This window comes from Nycticebus coucang, chromosome 12, assembly GCF_027406575.1.
Source record: "Nycticebus coucang isolate mNycCou1 chromosome 12, mNycCou1.pri, whole genome shotgun sequence".
NCBI classification, from domain to species: domain Eukaryota; kingdom Metazoa; phylum Chordata; class Mammalia; order Primates; family Lorisidae; genus Nycticebus; species Nycticebus coucang.
The window spans coordinates 9,402,604-9,426,445 of NC_069791.1; the positions used below are offsets into that span (position 1 = coordinate 9,402,604).

General features: G+C 47.8%; 1 protein-coding gene and 1 non-coding gene across 5 annotated transcripts; both read left to right on the top strand.

Moving 5' to 3' along the window:
- The first annotated feature begins 362 nt into the window (after nucleotides 1–362).
- GLS2 (glutaminase 2) lies at nucleotides 363–23,807 on the top strand. 4 transcript variants are annotated; one of them, XM_053557589.1, is made up of 19 exons: nucleotides 677–808; nucleotides 950–1,046; nucleotides 9,095–9,194; nucleotides 9,971–10,092; nucleotides 11,666–11,795; nucleotides 12,549–12,628; nucleotides 12,715–12,878; nucleotides 13,095–13,153; nucleotides 16,063–16,095; nucleotides 16,350–16,408; nucleotides 17,092–17,158; nucleotides 17,304–17,354; nucleotides 18,039–18,215; nucleotides 19,764–19,895; nucleotides 20,157–20,249; nucleotides 20,414–20,475; nucleotides 21,633–21,709; nucleotides 22,486–22,549; nucleotides 22,637–23,807. In XM_053557589.1, the coding sequence occupies exons 3-19, from the start codon at nucleotides 9,114–9,116 to the stop codon at nucleotides 22,779–22,781; spliced, it is 1,596 nt and encodes a 531-aa protein (XP_053413564.1). In that variant the 5' UTR covers nucleotides 677–808; nucleotides 950–1,046; nucleotides 9,095–9,113; the 3' UTR covers nucleotides 22,782–23,807. The 4 variants fall into 4 exon arrangements, 3 of the variants coding, with proteins under 3 accessions (XP_053413563.1, XP_053413564.1, XP_053413565.1); XM_053557588.1 differs by lacking the exon at nucleotides 950–1,046 and having other exon boundaries at nucleotides 366–808; XR_008373455.1 differs by lacking the exons at nucleotides 950–1,046; nucleotides 21,633–21,709 and having other exon boundaries at nucleotides 363–808; nucleotides 22,637–22,721.
- On the top strand, nucleotides 23,128–23,231 carry LOC128563044 (small nucleolar RNA U13). Its single transcript, XR_008373711.1, has one exon. It is a non-coding gene; the product is annotated as a small nucleolar RNA U13 (small nucleolar RNA).
- Nucleotides 23,808–23,842: the final 35 nt, after the last annotated feature.

Here is a 23,842-nt window from a genome sequence, read left to right on the forward strand (position 1 = left end):
GGCCGTTCGGCCTTCCGATGTCTAAGCTCTCTAAGGGACCTCTTAGACTGGGCTTTTATCCTTGTCTCCGAGGCACTCTCTTCTCCATACGAGAATTCCATCCCCCTCAACCCCGCCGCGTCCCCGCGAAGCCCCTGACTTCGCAGCAGCAGGGCCACGGCTTTCCCGCCCTCGGCATTAGTACGCAGTGCTGGCGCAGGGGCGGGCGCGCACGGAAGAATCCGCAGGCTTTTGCCAGCGGCCCATTGCCTTGCTCTCATTGGGTAGCCTCAAGGTTCTGCTTCCTTGGTGATTGGGCTTAAGCTTGGCCCATCTCGACTCACAGGCACCGCCCTCTCTCCACCCACTAGACCCCTGTCCGAGTTTTTCTAGGTTCCTTGCACGCCTCACCCAGCTCCGGTCTTGGGAGAATGGGCGCGCCTAGTCCGGGTGCGAGCTTTGAAGGGACTGGCCCCTCCTCCTGCTGCAACCCCACCCACCGGGCCCCTCTTCTTGGTCTGCGGAGCACAGTGCTCTGTCACAGAGCTCCCCCGCACCTGTCTCGCCAGCTGCTTCTTCGCCCCTCCCTTCCAACCACCGCTCGCAAGTCCTAGGCTCTAGGGCAGCGCCGGCCGCGCGCTGAGGGCATGCGCTCTATGAAGGCTCTGCAGAATGCGCTGTGCCGGACCGGCAGTCACTGCCGGCGGGGAGGCTGGGGTCACCTGAGCAGGAGCCCCCTCCTTGGCGGGGGCGTCCGGCACCTCCTCAGTGAGGCAGCGGCACAGGGCAGAGAGACGCCGCACAGCCACCAACCACAGCACCGGGATCAGTAAGGCTTTTGGGACAGGGGCGGGGACAGGCACGCTCCCACTCCCGCTGTCTTAGCTGTGTTCCAGTCCCTTTCTCCAATGAGCTCCTCTCTTCTCCCCTCTCCTCCTCGCTTACTAGCCTGAGATGCCTTTTCCTTTAGATTGGGGCTTTGGGTCCGCCACGCTCAGGCGGTAACGTGCGATCCCAGGAAGGACGGACCGATCCTAGGTCGGTCCCCGGGATGGTGCCTGTCTAAGGTACGCACTTAACTGGGAGCGCAGCTGGGTTCAGAGTGTTGCCTGGTGCACGCCCGCCCATCCTCACTCACCCTCCCTTCCTTCCCGGGTCCTCGAGTGTGTTCTAGGGGATCCATGGGTATGGAATAGCCTCCTGCCTCAAGTCCAAGTGTACTTGGGTCTGTGTCCATGTGGTGTGTCTGTTTGAGTCCGGGTGTTATCAGCAGGTTATGTGTGCTGTGCATGTATTATTGGTGCGCAGGTACGTACGTAAGTAGACTACCTAATCTGTAGAATAAAGGTGGTTTTCCAGATTGATTGTTGAGTGGGGAGAATAATTATAATGGAGTAAAAATCAAACTAGAGCCATTCCAGATTACAACCAGTGAGAGCCGTTATTTGTGCTGCGGTGGGTTGGTGATTTAACGGGTTCTCTTTCCTTTGGCACTTCTTGCGCTCAGGAGGTGGAATTTTTCTCTTCCAACCACCCCAGAACATTTGGTGGCTGAGCCCTTTTTTCCTCCAAAAGGCAGAAGGTGCTGAGCAGGATGTCCTGTCCTTCCCAGAGGACCAGCGTAGACACTGTCCAAGTAGCCTCTACCCCGTTATACCAGGAACAGGGAATGGGCCATCTCCCCACATGCCATAACCCTTTACCTGATGACTCTCAGAAACATATGCACACCATGATAAAAGTACCCAGCTGACACAGCACTACCTCACTACTTCTTAAGTCCCGTCCTGAGAGGTAACAGACCAATAGGTATTTTTTTTTCATAATCATTATTTTATTTTTTTTTTTTGTAGAGACAGAGTCTCACTTTATCACCCTTGGTAGAGTGCCGTGGCGTCACACAGCTCACAGCAACCTCCAACTCCTAGGCTTAGGTGATTCTCTTGCCTCAGCCTCCCAAGTAGCTGGGATTACAGGCGCCCGCCACAACGCCCGGCTATTTTTTTGTTGCAGTTTGGCCGGGGCCGGGTTTGAACCCACCACCCTCGGCATGTGGGGCCGGCGCCCTACCCGCTGAGCCACAGGCGCCGCCCTTCATAATCATTATTACACAGTACTTTTCCATCAGGCTCTTCTCAAAGAGCTATGGAACAATTAAAGGATAAGACTTCTCCCTCCTGTTCTAGTCTTCTCCCCAACTTCCTCCCAAATAATGGGAGAGAAATAGTGGTGGGATAGAGCAAAGATGTAACCTCCCCACCTCCTCAAAGGGTGGGGAACTAGAAGTATCCCTGGTCCTTGTATCCCCAGACACACCTTCTTACCTGGTGGAGTAGGGTGATGGAAGTGTTCTTAGGGGACCTTGTTTCTTCTGCCTATGGCTGCCTGTGCTCCAGGGAACCTCCTGGTAACTGTCTTGGGCTGATGATCTCTGGGCAATGGAGAGTGAAGTGCTCTGGAATTGTGACACCATGAGGAGGAGGGGTTTCTGTGTTGTGGGGAGAAAGGAGGGCAGTAAAGAGGAAATGCTTGTTATTCAAATTGCTCATTTGTTTAATATTTATCTTTATTGTATTTCTAACTTTAAAAGAAAAGCAAGGGCGGCACCTGTGGCTCAATGGAGTAGGGCACCGGCCCCACATGCCAGAGGTGATGGGTTTAAACCCAGCCCCGCTAAAAAAAAAAACTGCAAACAAAACAAAAACAAGATAAATACAGAATATCAAGAAGAAAATGAAGATCTCAATATTAGAGATAACCAATTTCTATTGTGATGTAATCATGTATATCCTATATATGTATGTGATTTAACAAAAATGGGATCATAGCATTCATATTCTTTGGTAACCTGTCTTTCCCTTCTATGGACAGCTTGTAATATTGAATATGTGAATGTATGACATTGTCTTTTTTAATAGCTGCAATTTTGCCACTTTAAAAGATTCCATTGTGTGAGGAATTAATTAATTTAACTAGTCTTCAGTTTGGTTATTGCATACTCTTGTGCACTTATTCAATTATTTCTTAGTGTAAATTCCTAGGAGATTTTGCTCCCCAGAGACAATCCAATGTCATTGATATGTTGTTTGGCCTTCCAGAGATATTTTATGCATATAATACATGCTGATGTTATTTTACCTTTTTTAATACAAATGGTGACATTGTTCTGCACCTTGCTTTTTTTTTTCTCTCAACATAATGGTGGTGCAGTGCCTTGTGCCTATAATCCTAGGAAGGCCAAGGCAGGAAGATCCCCTGAACTTAGGAGTTTGAGAGCAGCCTGAGTAAGAGCAAGAGCCCATCTTTACTAAAAACAGAAATACTAGCCAGGGGTGAAGGCAGGTGCCTGTGCTTCCAGCTACTTGGGAGGCTGAGGCAGGAGATCCCTTGAGCCCAGGAATTTGAGGTGGCTATGAGCTGAGCTGAGGCCATGGCACTGTAGCCTGGGTGACAGAGTGAGACTCTGTCTCAAAAAAAAAAAAGGCTGGCATGGTGGCTCACTCCTGTAATCCTAGCACTCTGGGAGGCCGGGGCAGGTGGATTGCTTGACCTCAAGAGTGTGAGACTAGGGTGGCACCTGTGGTTCAAAGGAGTAGGGCGCTGGCCCCATATGCCAGAGGTGGTGGGTTCAGGCCCGGCCCTGGCCAAAAACTACAAAAAAAAAAAAAAAAAGAGTGTGAGACTAGTCTGAGCAAAAGCAAGACCCTGTCTCTACTAAAAATAGAAAAACTGAGGCAAGAGGATCACTTGAACCAAAGAGTTGGAGGTTGCTGTGAGCTATGATGCGATGGCACTTTACCCAGGGTGACAGCTTGCGACTCTGTCTCCAAAAAAAAAAAAAAAAAAAACAAAAAGAACACTATGTTCATGATCAGTCTACATCTGGGTCAAAAAACATATAATTGTTTTAGACTTGTGATATGTTTCAGTGTTGTGGCAATATTTCCTGTCTTCCCTGAGCTTCTAGGTACAGAGACCTGCGTTCAGAGTGTTTCTATGTACTTTCCTTCTTCAGTTATAGCTCAGATAGCTTTTTTCCCTCTTCTCCTTTCTATTGCCACTATCTTCATTGTGACAATTAAATTTCTCCAGAAACAGAAAAACTCCTCCCTTTTCTTTTTTTTTTTTTTTTGGCCAGGGCTGGGTTTGAACCCGCCACCTCTGGCATATGGGACCAGCGCCCTACTCCTTGAGCCACAGGCGCCGCCCCTCCCTTTTCTTTAAATTATGTTTTTTGCAGTTTTTTTTTTTTCTTTTTTTGGCCGGGGCTGGGTTTGAACCTGCCACCTCTGGTATATGGGGCCAACACCCTACTCCTTGAGCCACAGGCGCCACCCAACTCCTCCCTTTTCTGATGTTCTTCCCCTACTTCATTTCCCAGGAGGGAGATGAATCAATCTTACATCTTGCCCATTTTTTTCTTTTTTTTTTTAATCCCAGAAACAGAATTTCCCTCTCTCCTTCTGTACCCAGGCTGGAGTACAGTGATGTGATCATATTTCACTGTAACCTCCAACTCCTGGACTCAAATGATCTTTCTATCTCAGCCTCCTGAGTAGCTGGGAGTAGTACTATTCCCCACCATACTCCCACATTCCAGTTATAACAGGTAATATAGATGGCATGTACCACCACACCCAGCTAATTTTTCTATTTTTGGTAGAGACAGGGTCTTCCTGTGTTGCTCAGGCTGGTTTTGAACTCCTGGTCTCAAGCAATCCTCCTGCCTCAGCCTCCTAAAGTACTAGGATTATAGGTGTGAGCCACCACATCCACCCGCCTTACCCATTTCTTTTTTTTTTTTTTGTATTTTTTATTTTTTTTCTGGTTGCAGTTCAGCTGGGGCCAGGTTTGAACCCACCACCCTCGGTATATGGGACTGGGGCCTTACTGACTGAGCCACAGGCGCCACCCAAACCTTACCCATTTCTTATATGTCCTTCCAGAAATATTTTGTGTCTTCTGAATAAGCAAAAACATATGTTTCCCTTTTAAACATAACTTCTTTTTTTTTTTTTGAGACAGAGTCTCATTTTGTCACCCTCGGTAGAGTGCTGTGGCATCACAGTTCACAGTAACCTCTAACTCTTGGGCTTAAGCAATTCTTTTTTTTTTTTTTTAATAAGACTAGGGTTATTTTATTAATATCAAATACAACAGAATTTCAAGTAAGAAGTAGTTTAAGCAATTCTTTTGCCTCAGCCTCCCAAATAGCTAAGACTACAAGCACCCCCCACAACGCTGGGATATTTTGGGGCTGTAGTTGTCATTGTTGTTTACCTGGCCTAGGCCAAGTTCAAACCCGCCTGCCTTGATGCATGTGGCTGGCTCCCTAACCACTGAGCTATGGACATCGAGCCTTTTTTTTTTTGTTTTTTTGAGACAGTCTCACTTCGTCACCCTCAGTAGAGTGCTGTAGTGTCACAGCTCACAGCAACCTTACACTCTTGGGCTTAAGCGATTCTCTTGCCTTAGCCTCCCAAGTAGCTGGGACTACAGGCACCTGCCACAACGCCCAGCTATTTTTTTATGGCAGTTGTTTAGCTGGCCCTGGGCTGGTTTCAAAGCCTCCACCCTCGGTGTATGTGGCTGGTGCCATAACCACTGTGCTATGGGCGCCAAGCCAACACTCAGCTATTTTTTTGAGATGGGGGTCTCGCTTTTGCTCAAGATGGTCTCGAACTCATGAGTTCAGGCAATCCACCAGCCTCAGCCTCCCAAGTGCTGGGATTATAGTTCTTGTGAGCCACCGTGCTTGGCTTTTTTCTTTTTTTCTTGAGACAGAATCTCAATTTGTCACCCTCAGTAGAGTGCCATGGTGTTATAACTCATAGCAACCTTAAATTCTTGGGCTCAAGTGATCCTCTTGCCTCAACCTCCCAAGTAGCTAGGACTACAGGTGCCTGCCACAATGCCTGGCTATTTTTATTTATTTATTTTTTTAGAGTCGGGGTCTCACTCTTGGTCAGGCTGGTCTTGGACTCCTGAGTTCATGCAATCCACCTGCCTCGGCCTCCCAGAATGCTAGGATTACAGGCATGATCCACCATGCCTGGCTTTAAACATACTTTTTTGGTTTTTTTGGAGACAGAGCCTCAAGGTGTCATCTTGTGTAGAGTGCTGTGGCATCACAGCTCACATCGGCCTCCAACTCTTGGGCTTAAGTCCCAAGTAGCTGGGACTACAGGTGCCCGTCACAACACCTGGCTATTTTTTGGTTGTAGTTGTCATTGTTGTTTGGTAGGCCCAGGCTGGATTCGAACCCACCAGCTCTGGTGTATGTGGCTGGCACCTCAGCCGCTTGAGCTACAGGCACCGAGCCAAACATACTTCTTTTAATTAATATTATATCTTAGAAACAATTCTATAACAATACTTAAAGTACTCCCTAATTTCTTTTATTTACAGTGCATAATATTCCACTATATGAATATACCATAATTTCCCTAACTAGTTTCCTAATGATGCGTGTTTAGGTTGTTTCCAATCTTACTAACAATGCACTGAGTAACTGTAATTATGTTATGTTGTAGGTGTACAAATACACCTGTAGGATTAAGTTCCTAGAAGTTAAATTATTGAGTCAAAGAGCTTTTAAAGATCTTAATCTCAACTAGCAGTCCAGCAGTCATATTTGGAAATGATGTAATATAATTCCTCTAAATATTAATAGAACTCTTGAGAAGCAAGACATCTGCAGTTCCTGGAATTTTAGGTGTTATAAGCCAATGAGAGAGATACTTGGGGGCACAGGGACCTTCCTAGCAGTGCAGTTTGGTGATTCTTATTGAAGACTCACTGTGTGCTGGGGACTTTGCTCAATCCTAGGAAGACAAGTATAAAACACAAAACCCTAACAGAGGAACCAGGAAGATTCTCCTGTCAGTAAGATGGTGTCTTATTGCGTCATACCAGCAGCATAAACAAAACCTGGAGGTTTGGGGAAGCCTTTACAGAGTTGGTGACATTTGATCTGGACTATGCTAGGTGAAGAAGGTCATTCCATGGAGAAGTTACAGGGGTCCTCAAACTATGGCCTGTGGGCCACATGCGGCAGTGTGATGGTATTTGTTCCCATTTTGTTTTTTTACTTCAAAATAAGATATGTGCAGTGTGCATAGGAATTTGTTCCTAGTTTTTTTTTTTTTAAACTATAGTCCAGCCCTCCAATGGTCTGAGGGACAGTGAACTGGCCCCCTGTTTAAAAAGTTTGAGGACCCCTGAAAAAGCAAAGGCCAGGTAGCCTCACAGTGGCTGGCCCATTTGAGAAGCCACCTATGTTGTCTGTCATAACTTGGCTGGGGTGGAGGCTATTATAGTGGGAAATAGGAAAGTTGTTAGCTAGGCATGGTAGTGCCTGCAGACCCAGCTACTTGGGAGGCTAAGGCAGGAAGATCACTGCCTCAGGAATTCAAGGCTAGAATTCTAGTATTCTAATCCAGACAACAGAATGCAACCTTGTCTCTGAAAAAAAGGAAAGCTGACAGGTTTTCAAAGACTTCCAATGCCATACCGAGTTTTGTTCTTTTCTTTTTGAGACAGAGTCACTATGTCACCCTCGGTAGAGTGCTGTGGTGTCACAGCTCACAGCAACCTCCAACTCTTGGGTTTAAGCGATTCTCTTGCCTCAGCCTCCCAAGTAGCTAGGACTACAGGTGCCCGCCACAATGCCCGGCTATTTTTTTTTTTTTTTTTTTTAGAGACAGAGTCTCACTTTGTCACCCTCAGTAGAGTGCTATGGCATCACAGCTCATAGCAACCTCCAGCTCTTGGACTTAAGTGATTCTTTTGCCTCAGCCTCCCAAGCAGCTGGGACTGCAGGCGCCCGCCACAACGCCCAGCTATATATTTTTTTTTTTTGGTAAGACAGAGTCTCACTTTATTGCCCTTGGTAGAGTGCTGTGGCATCACACGGCTCACAGCAACCTCCAGCTCTTGGGCTTACATGATTCTCTTGCCTCAGCTTCCCGAGCAGCTGGGACTACAGGCGCCCGCCACAACGCCCGGCTATTTTTTGGTTGCAGTTTGGCCGGGACTGGGCTTGAACCCGCCACCCTCGGCATATGGGGCCAGCGCCCTACTCACTGAGCCGCCCTTTTTTTTTTTTTTTTTAAGTTGCATTTGTCATTGTTGTGTGGCAGGACTGGCTGAGCTCAAACCCACTAGCTTCAGTGTATGTGGCCGGCACCCTATTCACTGAGCTACAGGTGCCAAGCCCCATACCAAGTTCTTTTTTTTTTTTTTTGGCCGGGGCTGGGTTTGAACCCGCCACCTTCTGCATATGGGACCGGCGCTCTACCCCTTTGAGCCACAGGCGCCGCCCATACCAAGTTCTTATTTCAAGCACTTATTCTGTAGGCACTGGAGAGCTACCAGAGGTTTGTTTTTTTTTTTTTGTAGAGACAGAGTCTCACTCTATGGCCCTCGGTAGAGTGCCGTGGCCTCACACAGCTCACAGCAACCTCCAACTCCTGGGCTTAAGGCGATTCTCTTGCCTCAGCCTCCTGAGTAGCTGGGACTACAGACGCCCCCCACAACACCCGGCTAGGTTTTTTTTTTTTTTTTAATTGTTTTATATTTAAATAGATACAATAGAAAAACTTGCTAACCATGGTGATGTACACGTGTAGTCCCAGCTTTTTGGGAGGCTGAAGCAAGAGGATCTCTTAAGCCCGAGAGTTTGAGGGTGAAGATATTCTTTTTTTTTTTCTTTTTCGAGGGTGAAGATATTCTTTACAAAATTTTACAAAGAGGTGGCCAACACATAGAGAATATTTTTTAAATATTTTGTAAAATTTTGTAAATAAAGGTACATTTAGCTATAGTTTCCCAATTTTCATATGTATGGAGACTTTGGAGACTTTTGGGATACCTTGTGGAAAGGTCTAGAAGGCAGCCAGAAATAAAGGTTTAAAGGTTAGGAGTAAAAGAAAGCTACAGAGTAAGATTTACAACTTCTTGGGACAGATGTTAGAATTAGAATTAGAATTAGAGAGATGGATCACATGGTTCAGGGAAGAGGCACAGAATGAGGACATTTACCTACTTATAAGCCCTTGTTCCAGAAGCAGTGCTTAGGCTCCTGCCCTACTCCCCTGTCTCTGTCCCTTAACAGTGATTCATCAGAGAGTAGCATGCTGTCCCGCCTGGGTGACTTGCTTTTCTACACTGTTGCCGAGGGACAGGAACGGATCCCTATCCATAAGTTCACTAATGTAAGTTGCTCCTCACCTGTTCAGAACCCTAACCCCTTAAGACCTCCAGAAAGTGGGAAAGGAGGGTAGGACAACTTTGGGGCAGCCAATGGATTGATACATGAGAATAGAGAGACAAGCCCATCCCTATCCCATGGTCCAATGATTAAACCCTCTGACTCGTGAGAAAGGGCAGAACACCCTGGTTAGCCTTCAAAACTGCTTCATTCCCTCCTTTCTTACTCTCCAAACCTATTTGTTCCACCTATTGTAATACCCTGTTTCCCCGAAAATAAGACAGTGTCTTATTTATTTATTTTTTTTTGTAGAGACAGAGTCTTACTTTACTGCCCTCGGTAGAGTGCCGTGGCATCACACAGCTCACAGCAACCTCCAACTCCTGGGCTTAAGCGATTCTTTTGCCTCAGCCTCCCAAGCAGCGGGGACTACAGGCACCCGCCACAACGCCCGGCTATTTTTTTGTTGTTGCACTTTGGCCGGGGCTGGGTTTGAACCCACCACCCTCGGCATATGGGTCTGGCGCCCTACTCACTGAGCCACAGGCGCCGCCCGACAGTGTCTTATTTTAAGGTGTGCTCCCAAAGATGCGCTAGGTCTTATTTTCAGGGGACGTCTTATCTTTCCTGTAAGTAGGTCTTATTTTCGGAGGATGTCTTATTTTCGTGGAAACAGGATAGTTATGGTTGAGCTAATTGGGTATCCATTGTGAAAGATTATTAGGATTAGACCACTGGCCCTGTAGCTAACTTTACCAGGCCTTTTCCTTTCCCCTACAGGCACTGAAGGCCACTGGACTGCAGACAACAGATCCCCGACTCCGAGACTGTATGAGCCAGATGCACCGGATGGTCCAAGAATCCAGCAGTGGTGGCCTTTTAGACAGAGAGCTCTTCCAAAAGTGAGGGCCCTACAAACAAGGGCACTGCTCTCCAAACTGTTCTGTGGACATAGACTCTCAGAACAGGACAGAAGAATCTTGGGGATTGTGTAGTGCAACCCTTCATTTTATTAGTCATTAAACAAGTAATACATCAATACTCATTATAATAGTTCAAATACACGTAATATAGAATATGTGGTCTCGGCCCCCGTAGCACAGTCGTTATGGCACCAGCCACATACACCAAAGGTGGGAGGTTCAAACCCAGCCCGGGCCAGCTAAAACAACAGCTAAACAACTCAACAAAAAAATATCTAGGCATTGTGGTGGGCGCCTGTAGTCCCAGCTACTTGGGAGGCTGAGGCAAGAGAATCGCTTAAGCCCAGGAGTTGGAAGTTGCTGTGAGCTGTGATGCCACACCACTCTACCGAGGGCGACATAATAAGACTTTGTCTCAAAAAAAAAAAAAATAGTGTTCTCCCTTCCCTCCATACCCAATCTCAGTCCCCTTTTCCCAGAAGTAAACACTGTTAACAGATTAGTGGATATCTATAATGTCTTATGTACTTACATACATATATGAACATATATGTTCATATATATTTACATTTACATGTAAATATACTTATGGTTTAGGATTTTTTTTTTTTTTTTTTGTGGTTTTTGGCCGGGGCTGGGTTTGAACCCGCCACCTCCGGCATATGGGACCAACGCCCTACCCCTTTGAGCCACAGGCGCTGCCCGGTTTAGGATTTTTTTTAAATATAAAGGTCTTGGGCAGTGCCTGTGGCTCAATGTGTAGGGTGCTGGCCCCATGTGCCGAGGGTGGCTGGTTTGAACCCGGCCCTGGCCAAACTGCAACAAAAAAATAGCTGGGCGTTGTGGCGGACACCTGTAGTCCCAGCTACTTGGAAGGCTGAAGCAAGAAAATCGTCTAAGCCCAGGAGTTGGAGGTTGCTGTGAGCTGTGACGCCATGGCACTCTTCCGAGGGTGATAAAGTGAGACTCTGTCTCTATAAAATATATATATATATACACACACACACACACACACGTTACATAGTATACATCATACTATTCTGGTATTTGTTTTTTCTTTTTTTTTTTTTTTTTGTAGAGACAGAGTCTCACTTTATGGCCCTCGGTAGAGTGCCGTGGCCTCACACAGCTCACAGCAACCTCCAACTCCTGGGCCTAAGCGATTCTCCTGCCTCAGCCTCCCAAGCAGCTGGGACCACAGGCGCCCGCCACAATGCCCGGCTATTTTTTGGTTGCAGTTTGGCCGGGGCTGGGTTTGAACCCGCCACCCTCGGTATATGGGGCCGGGGCCTTACTGACTGAGCCATAGGCGCCGCCCCCTGTTTTTTCTTATATACCAAGACATAGTGTCTTTCCATGTCATTACAACCCATCATTTCAGAGGCTAGGAACCAAGACCTAGAAAGATAAACTGACATGCCAAAGATCACACAGCTGTTGGTCCCAAACCTGATGACCACTCACAACCTTCTTTATTCCCACTTTCATGACTCTAGAGTGAGTCCCAGCTGCATCACTCCAGTCCCCTAACCTAATCATGTCTGGGATCCAGGTGTGTGAGCGGCAACATTGTACTCCTGACCCAGGCATTCCGAAAGAAGTTTGTGATTCCTGATTTTGAGGAGTTCACTGGCCATGTGGATCGCATTTTTGAGGATGCCAAAGAGCTCACTGGAGGCAAAGTGAGGCCCAAGGGACTAAGGGAGGGACAAGGGACCTGGGCCAGAAATACTTTGCTTCTCAGATTTCCTGGGGCTGGGAATCCAATGGATGAGAGATGAGAAGTAAAACTCTATAAATGGGGATGTGGCTTTATGTCAGTTCTATACATGTGATTCCTAGAGCAGGTGAGGGAATCTGAGACTTCAGATATCTGTATGGGGTAATTGAGGCTAAGTCTAAAAAAGGAATTTGGGGGCGGCGCCTGTGGCTCAGTGAGTAGGGCTCCGGCCCCATATGCCGAGGGTGGCGGGTTCGGACCCAGCCCCGGCCAAACTGCAACCAAAAAATAGCCGGGCGTTGTGGCGGGCGCCTGTAGTCCCAGCTGCTCGGGAGGCTGAGGCAAGAGAATCGCGTAAGCCCAAGAGTTAGAGGTTGCTGTGAGCCGTGTGACGCCACGGCACTCTACCCAAGGGCAGTACAGTGAGACTCTGTCTCTACAAAAAAAAAAAAAAAAAAAGAATTTGATCCAAGAATTTTCCTTTTTTACCTCCTGTGGGCTTTACTGCCATCCTACAAGATAGGGGATACAGAAAGATAAGGCCCTCTATGACTGAATGCGTGGACATTTCTGGGAGCAGCAGGCAAGACAGAACCTTTTTGTACTGCAGGAGACAGAATTTTGGCTTTTATCTAAAAGGTTTCTTGATCCTGAACCTGAACTTTGTTCCTCTTCTCCACATCCATCTCTCTCTTCTGTACCTATTCATATCCAGGTGGCAGCCTACATCCCTCATCTGGCCAAGTCAAACCCAGACCTGTGGGGCGTCTCCTTATGTACCGTGGATGGTCAGCGGTGAGATGCTGGGCAAGGACAAGGGGAGGCAAGGCACAGGTGCAGAGCAAAGGCCAGCCCCTTTCATGGCACCTGTCTGCCTCCAGGCACTCTGTGGGCCACACAAAGATCCCCTTCTGCCTGCAGTCCTGTGTGAAGCCCCTCACCTATGCCATCTCCGTAAGCACCTTGGGCACTGACTACGTGCACAAGTTTGTGGGCAAGGAGCCCAGCGGCCTGCGCTACAACAAGCTCTCCCTCAATGAGGAAGGTGAGCTCTGCCAGGGATGAGACCAAACTCACAGCTGCCTCTTTACCCCCACCCCTCCCTAAGCCTTTTTCATTTGTTTCTCCATGCTTCCTGATTAGCTCTGTCATCCTCCCTTTCTCTCCAGCAAAGAAATATTTCTTGTCTAAACAGAGTGGGCAGGCGGTAATGGAGGCTTTATTTAGTGGCTAAGACTCTGAGTGGTTTGTATTTTCCCAGGAATTCCCCATAACCCCATGGTCAATGCCGGTGCCATTGTCGTCAGCTCCCTGATCAAGGTCAGTGCCACCCTAACCTAAAGCACCCTTGTTCCTGTACCCCTCATATCTATTCAGCAGTCCAGGGAGACTGATGAGGCTCTGACTCCTTTGAGGGTCCCAAGGAAGCACAAGAGAGCACCCCAGGGACCCAGGTGTTATACTGAGGATGTTAGTAAAAAGGACTGCACCACTTTCTCCACCGCTGGCCTATGCTGTTCCCTGCCCCCCACCCGTGAGTCTAGAGCCCACAGCTTCCTGCCCCTTAGGGAACTAAGCAGGTCCTGACCCCTGCCTAGGACCAAGGGCCAAATGCCAGAGTCAAGGGGAGGACAGCACCATTAAGCACTGATTGGCCACCTCTAGGTGAGGGACACATGAAGGGAAGGGTGAATGGCCAAGCCGGGGGGGGGGGGGGGGGGCAGTTATTCACGTCACCTGGACCTGTGAGTTGGCCTTGAATAAGGGTGTCAGACTGGCCCATCAGCTGTAGGTCTCCCAGGCTTGAGCAAGAACTTGGGAACAGCTGGGCAGCAACACTCTGGAGCCAATCACAGCTCCTCTTGGGGAAGGTGGTGTTAGGCACCCTTCCCCCAGGGATTCAGGTGTCAGAGTCCCTGTGGTGTTGACTCTACAGTTGACACAGGCAAGAAGCAATGAGTTGGGGGAGGAGACCAGGCCAAGTCTCTCCCCTCACTCTGAGATGGTTCTGTCTGCAACCCTGTGTCTGGAATCTGCCTCATCCCACTCTCACGTTAAGTAGGCCCTTTGGACTTAACTCCCAACTATTAGTAAAATCTGTAGCTTTATTTCACTTATCAATATAATTGAATATTATAATTATGCAGAAGACACTCTCATCCCATTCCTGCCATTCCATTCTATCTGGAGATGGGCATGAGAGTCAGGAATGACTTATAAGATGACTCTAGTGTGGGGTGTAAGGAATGGGAACAGAGATCAGGGATGAGGCTTGGGGACAAGACTGGAGTCAGGAAGATGAAAACAGGTATCAGGGATGAGGCTTCAAATTGAGAATGAAAAAGAGGGTGAGATTCAGGATGAGTAAGACTCATTGATGGAGTGAGGAAATCTACACACTCATTCCTTGATAATAAAATCTAAGTGGTTCGGGGGGTTGTTTCTTTTCTTTCTTTTTTGTAGATAGAATTTCATTCTGTCACCCTGGGTAGAAAGCTGTGGCATTATAGCTAACAGCAACCTTGAACTCTTTGTGCTCGAGCAATCCTCCTGTCTCTTTTTTTTTTTTTTTTTTTTGAGACAGAGTTTCACTATGTTGCCCTCGGTAGAGTGCTGTGCCATCACAGCTCACAGCAACCTCAAACTCTTGGGCTTAAGCAGTTCTCTTGCCTCAGCCACCTAAGTAGCTGGGACTACAGGCGCCTGCCACAACACCTGGCTATTTCTGGTTGCACTTGTCATTGTTGTTTAGCAGGCCTGAGCTGGGTTTGAACCCACCAGCTCCAGTGTTATGTGGCTGGCACCCTTCAGGCTGAGCTACAGGCACTGAGCCTTTCTCTTTTTTTTTTTGAAACAAATTCACTTTGTTGCCCTCAGTAGAGTGCTATGGCATCACAGCTCACAGCTCCCTCAAACTCTTGGGCTTAAGCAATTCTCTTGCCTCAGCCTCCCAAGTAGGTGGGACTACAGGTGCCCGCCACAACACCTGGCTATTTTTTGTTGTAGTTGTCGTTAGTTAGCTGGCCTGGGTCGGGTTTGAACCCGCCACCTTTGGTGTATGTGGCTGGCCCTGTAACCACTGTGCTATGGGCGCCGAGCCCATTTTTTCATTTTTGGTAGAGATGGGGTTTCGCTCTTGGTCAAGCTAATCTCAAACTCATGAATTTAAGCAATCCACCTCCCTCAGCCTCCCAGAGTGCTAGGATTTCAGGAGTGAACCACTGCGTCCGGCCTTGTTTCTTTGTTTTTTTAAAAGCAGACTCTTGCTATGTTGCCCAGACTGAATTCAAACTCTTGGGCCCAAGCAATCCTCCTGTCTCAACCTCCAGAGTAGCTGGGACTACAGGTGCCCAGCTTGATTTGGTTGTTAAGATCCCTAGGTTTATGTGGCTGGCGCCTGCGGCTCAAGCAGCTAAGGCGCCAGCCACATACAACTGAGCTGGTGGGTTTGAATCCACCGCTGGCCTGCTAAACAACAATGATGGCTGCAACCAAAAATAGCCCAGTGTTGTGGCAGGTGCCTGTAGTCCCAGTTACTTGGGAGGCAGAGGCAAGAGAATCACTTGAGCCCAGGAATTGGAGGTTGCTGTGAGCTGTGATTGCACAGCACTCTACCCAGGGCGACAGCTTGAGGCTCTGTCTCAAAAAAAAGATCCCTAGATTCTAGATTTAGGGGCGGTGCCTATGGCTTAGTGGGTAGGGCGCTGGCCCCATATATGGAGGGTGGCAGGCTCAAACCTGGTCCTGGCCAAACTGTAACAAAAAATAGCTGGGTAGGGAGGCTGAGGCAAGAGAATCGCGTAAGCCCAGGAGTTGGAGGTTGCTGTGAGCCGTGTGACACCACGGCACTCTACCTGAGGGCGGTACAGTGAGACTCTGTCTCTAAAAAAAATAGCTGGCGTTGTGGCCGGCGCCTGTAGTCCCAGCTACTTGGGAGGCCTTGGCAAGAGAATCGCCTAAGCCCAGGAGTTGGAGGTTGCTGTGAGCTGTGACATCACAGCACTCTACTGAGGGCTATAAAGTGAGACTCTGTCTCTACAAAAAAAAAAAAAAAATCCTCAGATATACATGCATATAAAAATGTCCCAGGGTTTTTTTTAAGGTCATTGTAAAATGTAGCACATTCCCCATTCCCCCAACTAACACTTCACCTCCACTAGGGCCTCTCTGCCTTTCCCTCTGCCATCCTCCTAAGCTTGGTGTACTCACGTCTCTCTCTTTGTCTGCAGATGGACTGTAACAAAGCAGAGAAGTTTGATTTCGTAAGTCCCCTTGCTACTCAGCCCCTGGCTGCTTTACTCCATGGCATGCTGTCCTCTCCTGCTGCCCCAGTTTCTGGCTCCAACCCCACTAAGAGGTGCACCTGCTCACACCAGACACCTTATTTCTAGAGGTGTGGGAATCTGCTGGCTTCAGAGGGGAAAGCCTCTTGATGAACACTGTGCTAGCCAGCTTAGGCAGTGTCAAGTTGAAATCCTTAGTGAAGTGGCACCTCCCATGCCTTTTTCTCTTCCAGGTGCTGCAGTATCTGAACAAAATGGCGGGGAATGAATACATGGGTTTCAGCAATGCCACGTAAGGCCCTGTTCAGAGGATTGGCTGAATGCATTGTGGGGTGTATGTGTGTGTGTGTACATGGGATACGGGAGGTGGGGGAGGGTAAGGGGACTCTTTGGAGGAGGAAATCTCAGAGGAACTTAGCCTCCCAGCTTCTTCTGAGCCCCTTCCTTGGTATTTATTTACTTTGTAAAATAATTTGTTCCATTTCTTTCTTTCTTTTTTTTTTTTTGCAGTTTTTGGCCGGGGCTGGGTTTGAACCCGCTACCTCCGGCATATGGGACCAGCACCCTACTCCTTTGAGCTACAGGCGCTGCCCTCCATTTCTAATTAGTATGCAATGAGAGGGGCAATGTGGTTTGTGCCTAAGCCCTTCCTTGCCAAGGCTTAAAGCCAAAAGCCTCACCAGCTTCCCTAGATTAGAACAAAAAACCCACCCCAAACTGTCCAGTCATCTGGGAAATCAGTGACTAGACAACTTGGGGTGGGTTTTTTGTTTTTGTTTCTTTACATGAACGAAGCTGTGATGAGTACTTGCTCAGGTTCTTAAGTTTCCTCTAATGTTACTGCAAAATGTTGTGAAGAGGATCATTTAGTTTGATGTGTGATGTAGTTCTGTCTCTCTCAGGGAAGGTAATGTTTGCCCTTCTCCCAACACTCACCCCTCAAACTTCAACTACTAAATTGGGTGTTTGCTTCAGATTCCAGTCAGAGAAGGAAACAGGGGATCGAAATTACGCCATTGGCTATTATCTCAAGGAAAAGAAGGTAACTGGGAGAGGCTAGTAGATAAAGTCCCTGCAAATTCTGCTGCTAGTGGAAGGGCAGCAGGGGTTGGGGACTTCGGCTGAGACCTGGGCAGTCGGAAAGGGCTGCTGATGACCTGCAAAAACCTTTTCCTTCATCCTTGCAGTGCTTTCCTAAGGGGGTGGACATGATGGCTGCCCTTGATCTCTACTTTCAGGTAAGCAAACACTGATCAGGGCCAAGGGAATAGGCCAGATTTACCTCCTGTTCCTACCCACAGAGGGAGTCTCTCGTTAAGCTCTAGATGCTGAGGCTGAGCGCAGTAGCTCACAACTATAATCCTACCACTCTGGGTGGCCAAGGCAGTTGGATTGTTTGAGCTCAGGAGTTCAAGACCACCCTGAGCAAGACCGAGACCCCATCTCTAAAAATAGCAGGGTGTCATGGCAGGCACCTGTAGTCCCATGACGCCATGGCACTCACTCTACTGGGGGTGACAAAGTAAGACTCTTGCCAAAAAAAAAAGATCTAGATGCTGAGAACACTGCTTTATACCCAAGTATACTGTGTTCAGGTCTACACCCCATATTTACCTGTCCTTGTCTTTTTTTTTTTTTTTTTTTTAAGACAGAGTCTCACTGTGTCACCCTGGGTAGAATGCTGTGGCATCACAGCTCACAGCAACCTCAAGCTCTTGGGCTTAAGCGAGTCTCTTGCCTCAGCCTCCCAAGTAGGTGGGACTACAGGCGCCCACCACAACACCCGGCTATTTTTTGGTTGGAGTTGTTATTGTTGTTTGCAGGCCTGGGCTGGAAATGAACCCACCAGCTCCGGTGTATGTGGCTGGCCCTGTAGCTCCTGAGCTAGGGGCACCAAGCCATACCTCTCCTTGTCTTCATAGCTGTGCTCTGTGGAGGTCACCTGTGAATCAGGCAGTGTCATAGCAGCCACCCTCGCCAATGGAGGGATCTGCCCCATCACGGGCGAGAGCGTGCTAAGTGCTGAAGCAGTACGGAACACCCTGAGCCTCATGCATTCCTGTGGCATGTACGACTTCTCTGGGCAGTTTGCCTTCCACGTAAGTGTTTCTGGCCCCATTATCCATCTGTCATGAGCCTAGTGCCAAGAAGAAAGCACGGTGAGTCAGGGTGGTGCCTGTGGCTCAGTGAGTAGGGCGCCGGCCCCATATACCAAGGGTGGCAGGTTCGAACTCAGCTTCGGCCAAACTGCAAAACAAAAAAATAGCCGGGCGTCGTGGTGGGCGCCTATAGTCCCAGCTTCTGGGGAGGCTGAGGCAGGAGAATCACCTAGGCCCAAGACCTGGAGGTTGCTGTGAGCTGTGACACCCCAGCACACTACTGAGGGCGGCAAAGTGAGACTCTGTCTCTTAAAAAAAAAAAAAAAAAAGAAAGCACAGTGAGTCTCTATAGGTCAGCGGTTCTCAACCTGTGGGTCGCGACCCCTTTTTAACAATGAAAATACATTGTGGCATTAGGAAGGTTGAGAACCACTGCTATAGGTAGAGAGGTGGGTTTACAAACTTCCAACCCAGGGAGTTTGTCAAACACACCAAGATCCTCAAATATACAAACACATGATGGTGCAGCTTCTGAATCACCCTTCACATGGCTGGTTCTTCTCCCCTGGGTCTCGGCTTACATACCACTTCCAAAGAAAAGCTTTTCCAACCACACCTATCTCAAGGGGGTACCCCTCCACCTCTGTTCATAGCACCCTATTAATCTTCTATATTTATAATTTTTTTTTTGAGACAGAGTCTCACTATGTCGCCCTCAGTAGAGTGCCATGGCGTCACAGCTCACAGCAACCTCAAACTCTTGGGCTTAAGCTAAGTCTCTTGCCTCAGCCTCCCAGTAGCTGGGACTACAGGTGCCCACCACAACACCCGGCTATTTTTTTATTGCAGTTGGCCCCAGCCAGGTTTGAACCCTCCAGGCTCAGTGTATGTGGCTGGTGCCGTAACCACTGTGCTACAGGTGCCAAGCCTATCATAATTATATTTTTTTTTTTTTTTTTTTTTTTTTGTAGAGACAGAGTCTCACTGTACCGCCCTCGGGTAGAGTGCCGTGGCGTCACACGGCTCACAGCAACCTCTAACTCTTGGGCTTACGCGATTCTCTTGCCTCAGCCTCCCGAGCAGCTGGGACTACAGGCGCCCGCCACAACGCCCGGCTATTTTTTTGGTTGCAGTTTGGCCGGGGCTGGGCTTGAACCCGCCACCCTCGGCATATGGGGCCGGCGCCCTACTCACTGAGCCACAGGCGCCGCCCCTATCATAATTATTTTAAAAATTATTCTTGCCTACTTATTCTGTTAGTCTCTGTTTATTCCCCATCTCCGAACTACCAGAATGTAAGTGAAATGAGAGACCCTGTCCTAGTTCTAGCACAGCATCTAGCACAAAATGCTATGGCCATTTCAATAAATAATTGCCTAACCAAATCAACAAATTTAAGAGGCGGGGAGGACAAGAATAAGAAAAGAAGCTAATGAGCCAAAAGGTTGAGATGGGTGGTAGCCTTGCCTATGCAGTCACTTGGTATAGTCTTACTTGTTGATTTTCTCAGATTTGGGGCTCACTCTTAACTTCAACTTTGTTCCCCAGGTGGGCCTGCCAGCCAAGTCAGCTGTGTCAGGAGCCATACTCCTAGTGGTACCCAACGTCATGGGAATGATGTGCCTGTCACCTCCACTGGACAAGCTGGGGAACAGTCAGAGGGGCATCAGCTTCTGCCAGGTGAATTGCTTTGCATATAGCACTTAGTATTTTTTTTTTTTTTTTGTGGTTTTTGGCCAGGGCTGGGTTTGAACCCGCCACCTCCGGCATATGGGACCGGCGCTCTACTCCTTGAGCCACAGGCGCCGCCCAGCACTTAGTATTTTTTAATTAAACAATAAACTTAGTTAATGGTGCATTTATTTTAAGTAAACAATGCAACTTTGAGCTTCTGCTAAGTGCAAGGAGTAAACAAACAAGATCTTTGGCTGACAATTCTAGAAGTTGGTGTCTCTCTTCAATTTCCACAACTATGACAACCTGCGGCACTGTGCTCGGAAGTTAGACCCACGGCGTGAAGGGGGAGAAGTTCGGGTAAGGAAAATCCCTGATGAATTGTAAGAATATTTAAGCATTGGACATTCCTTAACATTTCACCACTACCCTTGACTGAACATCCATGGAGAAGGGTCACCGGCAGAGCTGGGCACAGGTTCAAAGCCACAGTTAATCTCATGTGGGTACAATTTGTGTTCCAGAATAAGACTGTGGTGAACCTGTTATTTGCTGCCTATAGTGGAGATGTCTCAGCTCTTCGAAGGTAATTCTGTGATCAAATACATACAATAAAATACTCCTGGTGAGAGATCTTATTAAGAGGTAACATAGAGGGCGGCGCCTGTGGCTCAGTCGGTAAGGCACCGGCCCCATATACCGAGGGTGGCGGGTTCAAACCCGGCCCCGGCCAAACTGCAACCAAAAAATAGCCGGGCATTGTGGCGGGTGCCTGTAGTCCCAGCTGCTCGGGAGGCTGAGGCAAGAGAATCGCTAAAGCCCAGGAGTTGGAGGTTGCTATGAGCTGTGTGAGGCCACGGCGCTCTACCAAGGGCCATAAAGTGAGACTCTGTCTCTACAAAAAAAAAAAAAAAAAAGAGGTAACATAGAACATAGGGCGGCACCTTTGGCTCAGTGAGTAGGGTGCCGGCCCCATATACTGAGGGTGGTGGGTTCGAACCTGGCCCTGGCCAAACTGCGAAAACAAAAAATAGCAGGGCATTGTGGATGGTGCCTGTTCCTTGGGAGGCTGAGGCAAGAGAATCACCTAAGCCCAAGAGCTGGAGATTGCTGTGAGCTGTGCGCCACAGCACTCTACCGAGGGCGACAAAGTGACACTCTGTCTCTATTTAAAAAAAAAAAGAAAAAGGCAGCTAAGGCGCCAGCCACATACACCTGAGCTGGCAGGTTCAAATCCAGCCCGGCCCACCAAACAACAATGACGGCCGCAACCAAAAAATAGCCGGGCATTGTGGTGTGCGCATGTAGTCCCAGCTACTTGGGAGGCGGAGGCAAGAGAATCGCTTGAGCCCAAGAGTTTGAGGTTGCTGTGAGCTGTGATGTCACAGTACTCTACCCAGGGCGACAGCTGGAGGCTCTGTCTCTATTAAAAAAAAAAAAAAAAAAGAGGCAATATAGCAAAACAGTTAAGTGGCAAATGCACTACCAACATCAACAAATACATACTGGACCCCTACTGTAGGCAGTGATGTTTCTGGAAACATCACACTCCCATATCGCTGACATGGGAATTTAACAGTCTCATCTGAGACTGTACTCACCTGAGACTGTACACACATCTTTCAGAGCCTACAGATCGTGGCATAAGCTCTGTTTTTACCCTTTTCCAGTCTGACCCCATTTCAGAAAGGACACTAGTGCAGACTGATAGAGATAACTCTAGCTGCTTTCCACTCCCCGCAGATTTGCCTTGTCAGCCATGGATATGGAGCAGAAAGACTATGACTCACGCACAGCTCTGCATGTTGCTGCAGCCGAAGGTATCTGCAGGGTTAAAGACAGGAAGCAAACTGTAAGACCTTTCTTTTCTACCAAGAGTAACCCCATTATATGTGCCCTCAAGGTCATAGGGGCAGCAAATAATTTTGTCCAGTGCCCTTCAGCTTGCAGCCAGACTATTATTGGCTGCTTGAGGGAGCAAAATGGGAAGAAGCCTTCTTCCTTTCCCTTTTGGTTTAGGCTCCAGCAGCCAAGAGGCTATACTGGGGGTCCAACCTATGGCCCACATTGTATGCTGATTTTGTGAGGACTTTTTTTTCTTATCTGTGGTGCTAAATATCACAAAAAGTATGCATGCACCATTTTTTTTGCTAATCAGTTTTCCTTAGTGTTTGTGTATATACTGTATAGCTCAAGACAACTCTTAGTCTTCTGTGTGGCAGAGAAAAAAAAAAGGTTGGTTGGACACCCCTGGTCTACATGAAAGGGTTCATAACTTGTACCTTCTCTTTTTTTTTTTTTGAGACAGAGCCTCAAGCTGTCACCCTGGGTAGAGTGCCATGGCATCAAAGCTCAGAGCAACCTTCAACTCCAGGGCTTAAGCTATTCTCTTGCCTTAGAGTAGCTGGGTCACAGGCACTCACCACAATGCCCGGCTATTTTTTTTTGGTTGTAGTTGTCATTGTTGTTTGGCAGGCCCAGGCTGGATTCGAACATGCCAGCTCTGGTCATGTATGTGGCTGGCGCCTTAGCCACTTGAGCTATAGGTGCTGAGCCAACTTGCACCTTCTCAGTTTTCTTCTGTCTATATTCCCAGGACACACTGAAGTTGTTAAATTCCTGATTGAGGCTTGCAAAGTGAATCCTTTTGTCAAGGACAGGTGAGGATTAGGCTAAAAGGGAGTGGGGTCAGGTCACCATGCACAAGTATACAACCCTGCACTTTCCGTATCTTCTGTTCCTCTTAGGTGGGGCAACATTCCCTTGGATGATGCTGTGCAGTTCAACCACCTGGAGGTGGTCAAACTGCTCCAAGATTACCAGGACTCCTACACACTCTCTGAGACTCAGGCTGAGGCCTTGTCCAAAGAAAACTTGGAGAGCATGGTGTGAGCGCTGGCTGTGGATAGTCCAAAAATGCTAAGGAAAGCTATACTGCTTCAGTGGAGACCAAGAAAGTCATTTGGTGACTTAGGCTATTGCTTTCTGTGAGAGTAAATATCCCTTTCCCTCAGCAGAGTACAGAGAAGGGCCTCTGGATACCTGCAGTAGAGCTATCCACAGAGACCATGGGCTTCTTCAAGGTACCACAAAGGCTTGGCCCACTCAAAACCATCCCAAGTCTTCACTCAAGTCCCCTCTTTCTTTCCCTGAAGAAGCCATTATGAGAACTACTCTGGTAGAGGGCCTCTAGCTACCATGCACATGTATATATCCACAGAGTAAAGGAAGAGTGGGGATTCTTTTATAGTTCATGAGCATGATGATTGAGTGTTCATGCACATGTGTGAGATGTGCTTCCCTCAAACTATGTTATGACATAGGCACATTACCTATGTGACATTTAAAAATATATAGTTTGGAGAGATAAGCTCCCCTTCGCCAGGACATACTACTGCTACTGTCAACAGCAATTGTATAGACAGAGAAAGTATTTTGTGTTCAAATAAACTTTAATTACACAAATTATTTTTGTTAAACCCACTACTTCTCTTTCTCCCCTAGGGATATCCAGCTTCATCACCATCACAGAAGGTAGAATAAGATGGAACCACAAGGTCAGATAGCCCAAACAATACATATTTCACACACTTACCCCACCAGGTTTTTCTCAACCCCAAATACTGCTTTAGGTTAAGTGTATTCTACTGCTAAAGGGAGTGGAAGTTTGTCTCAACAGGCCCCAAATTGGATTGTGCAAGACCTCAGTCCTTCCTACTTCCTCAGGAAGTTTCCACTGTGGCAGAAATGAAGATGAAACTTCTCAAGAATAAACAGTTTCTAGCCATTAATCCCCTAGATATCCCCCAAGTGTCTCTTCTCCTTTGGGCACAATCATAACTGTGACAGATTGGCTGGGTGTCACAAGTGTACAGATTAAACTAGATGGACTCAGGGTGAGGGTGGCTGCAGCTATGTGGGGCTGAGTGTCTACGGCACTGAAAAATTGGGGA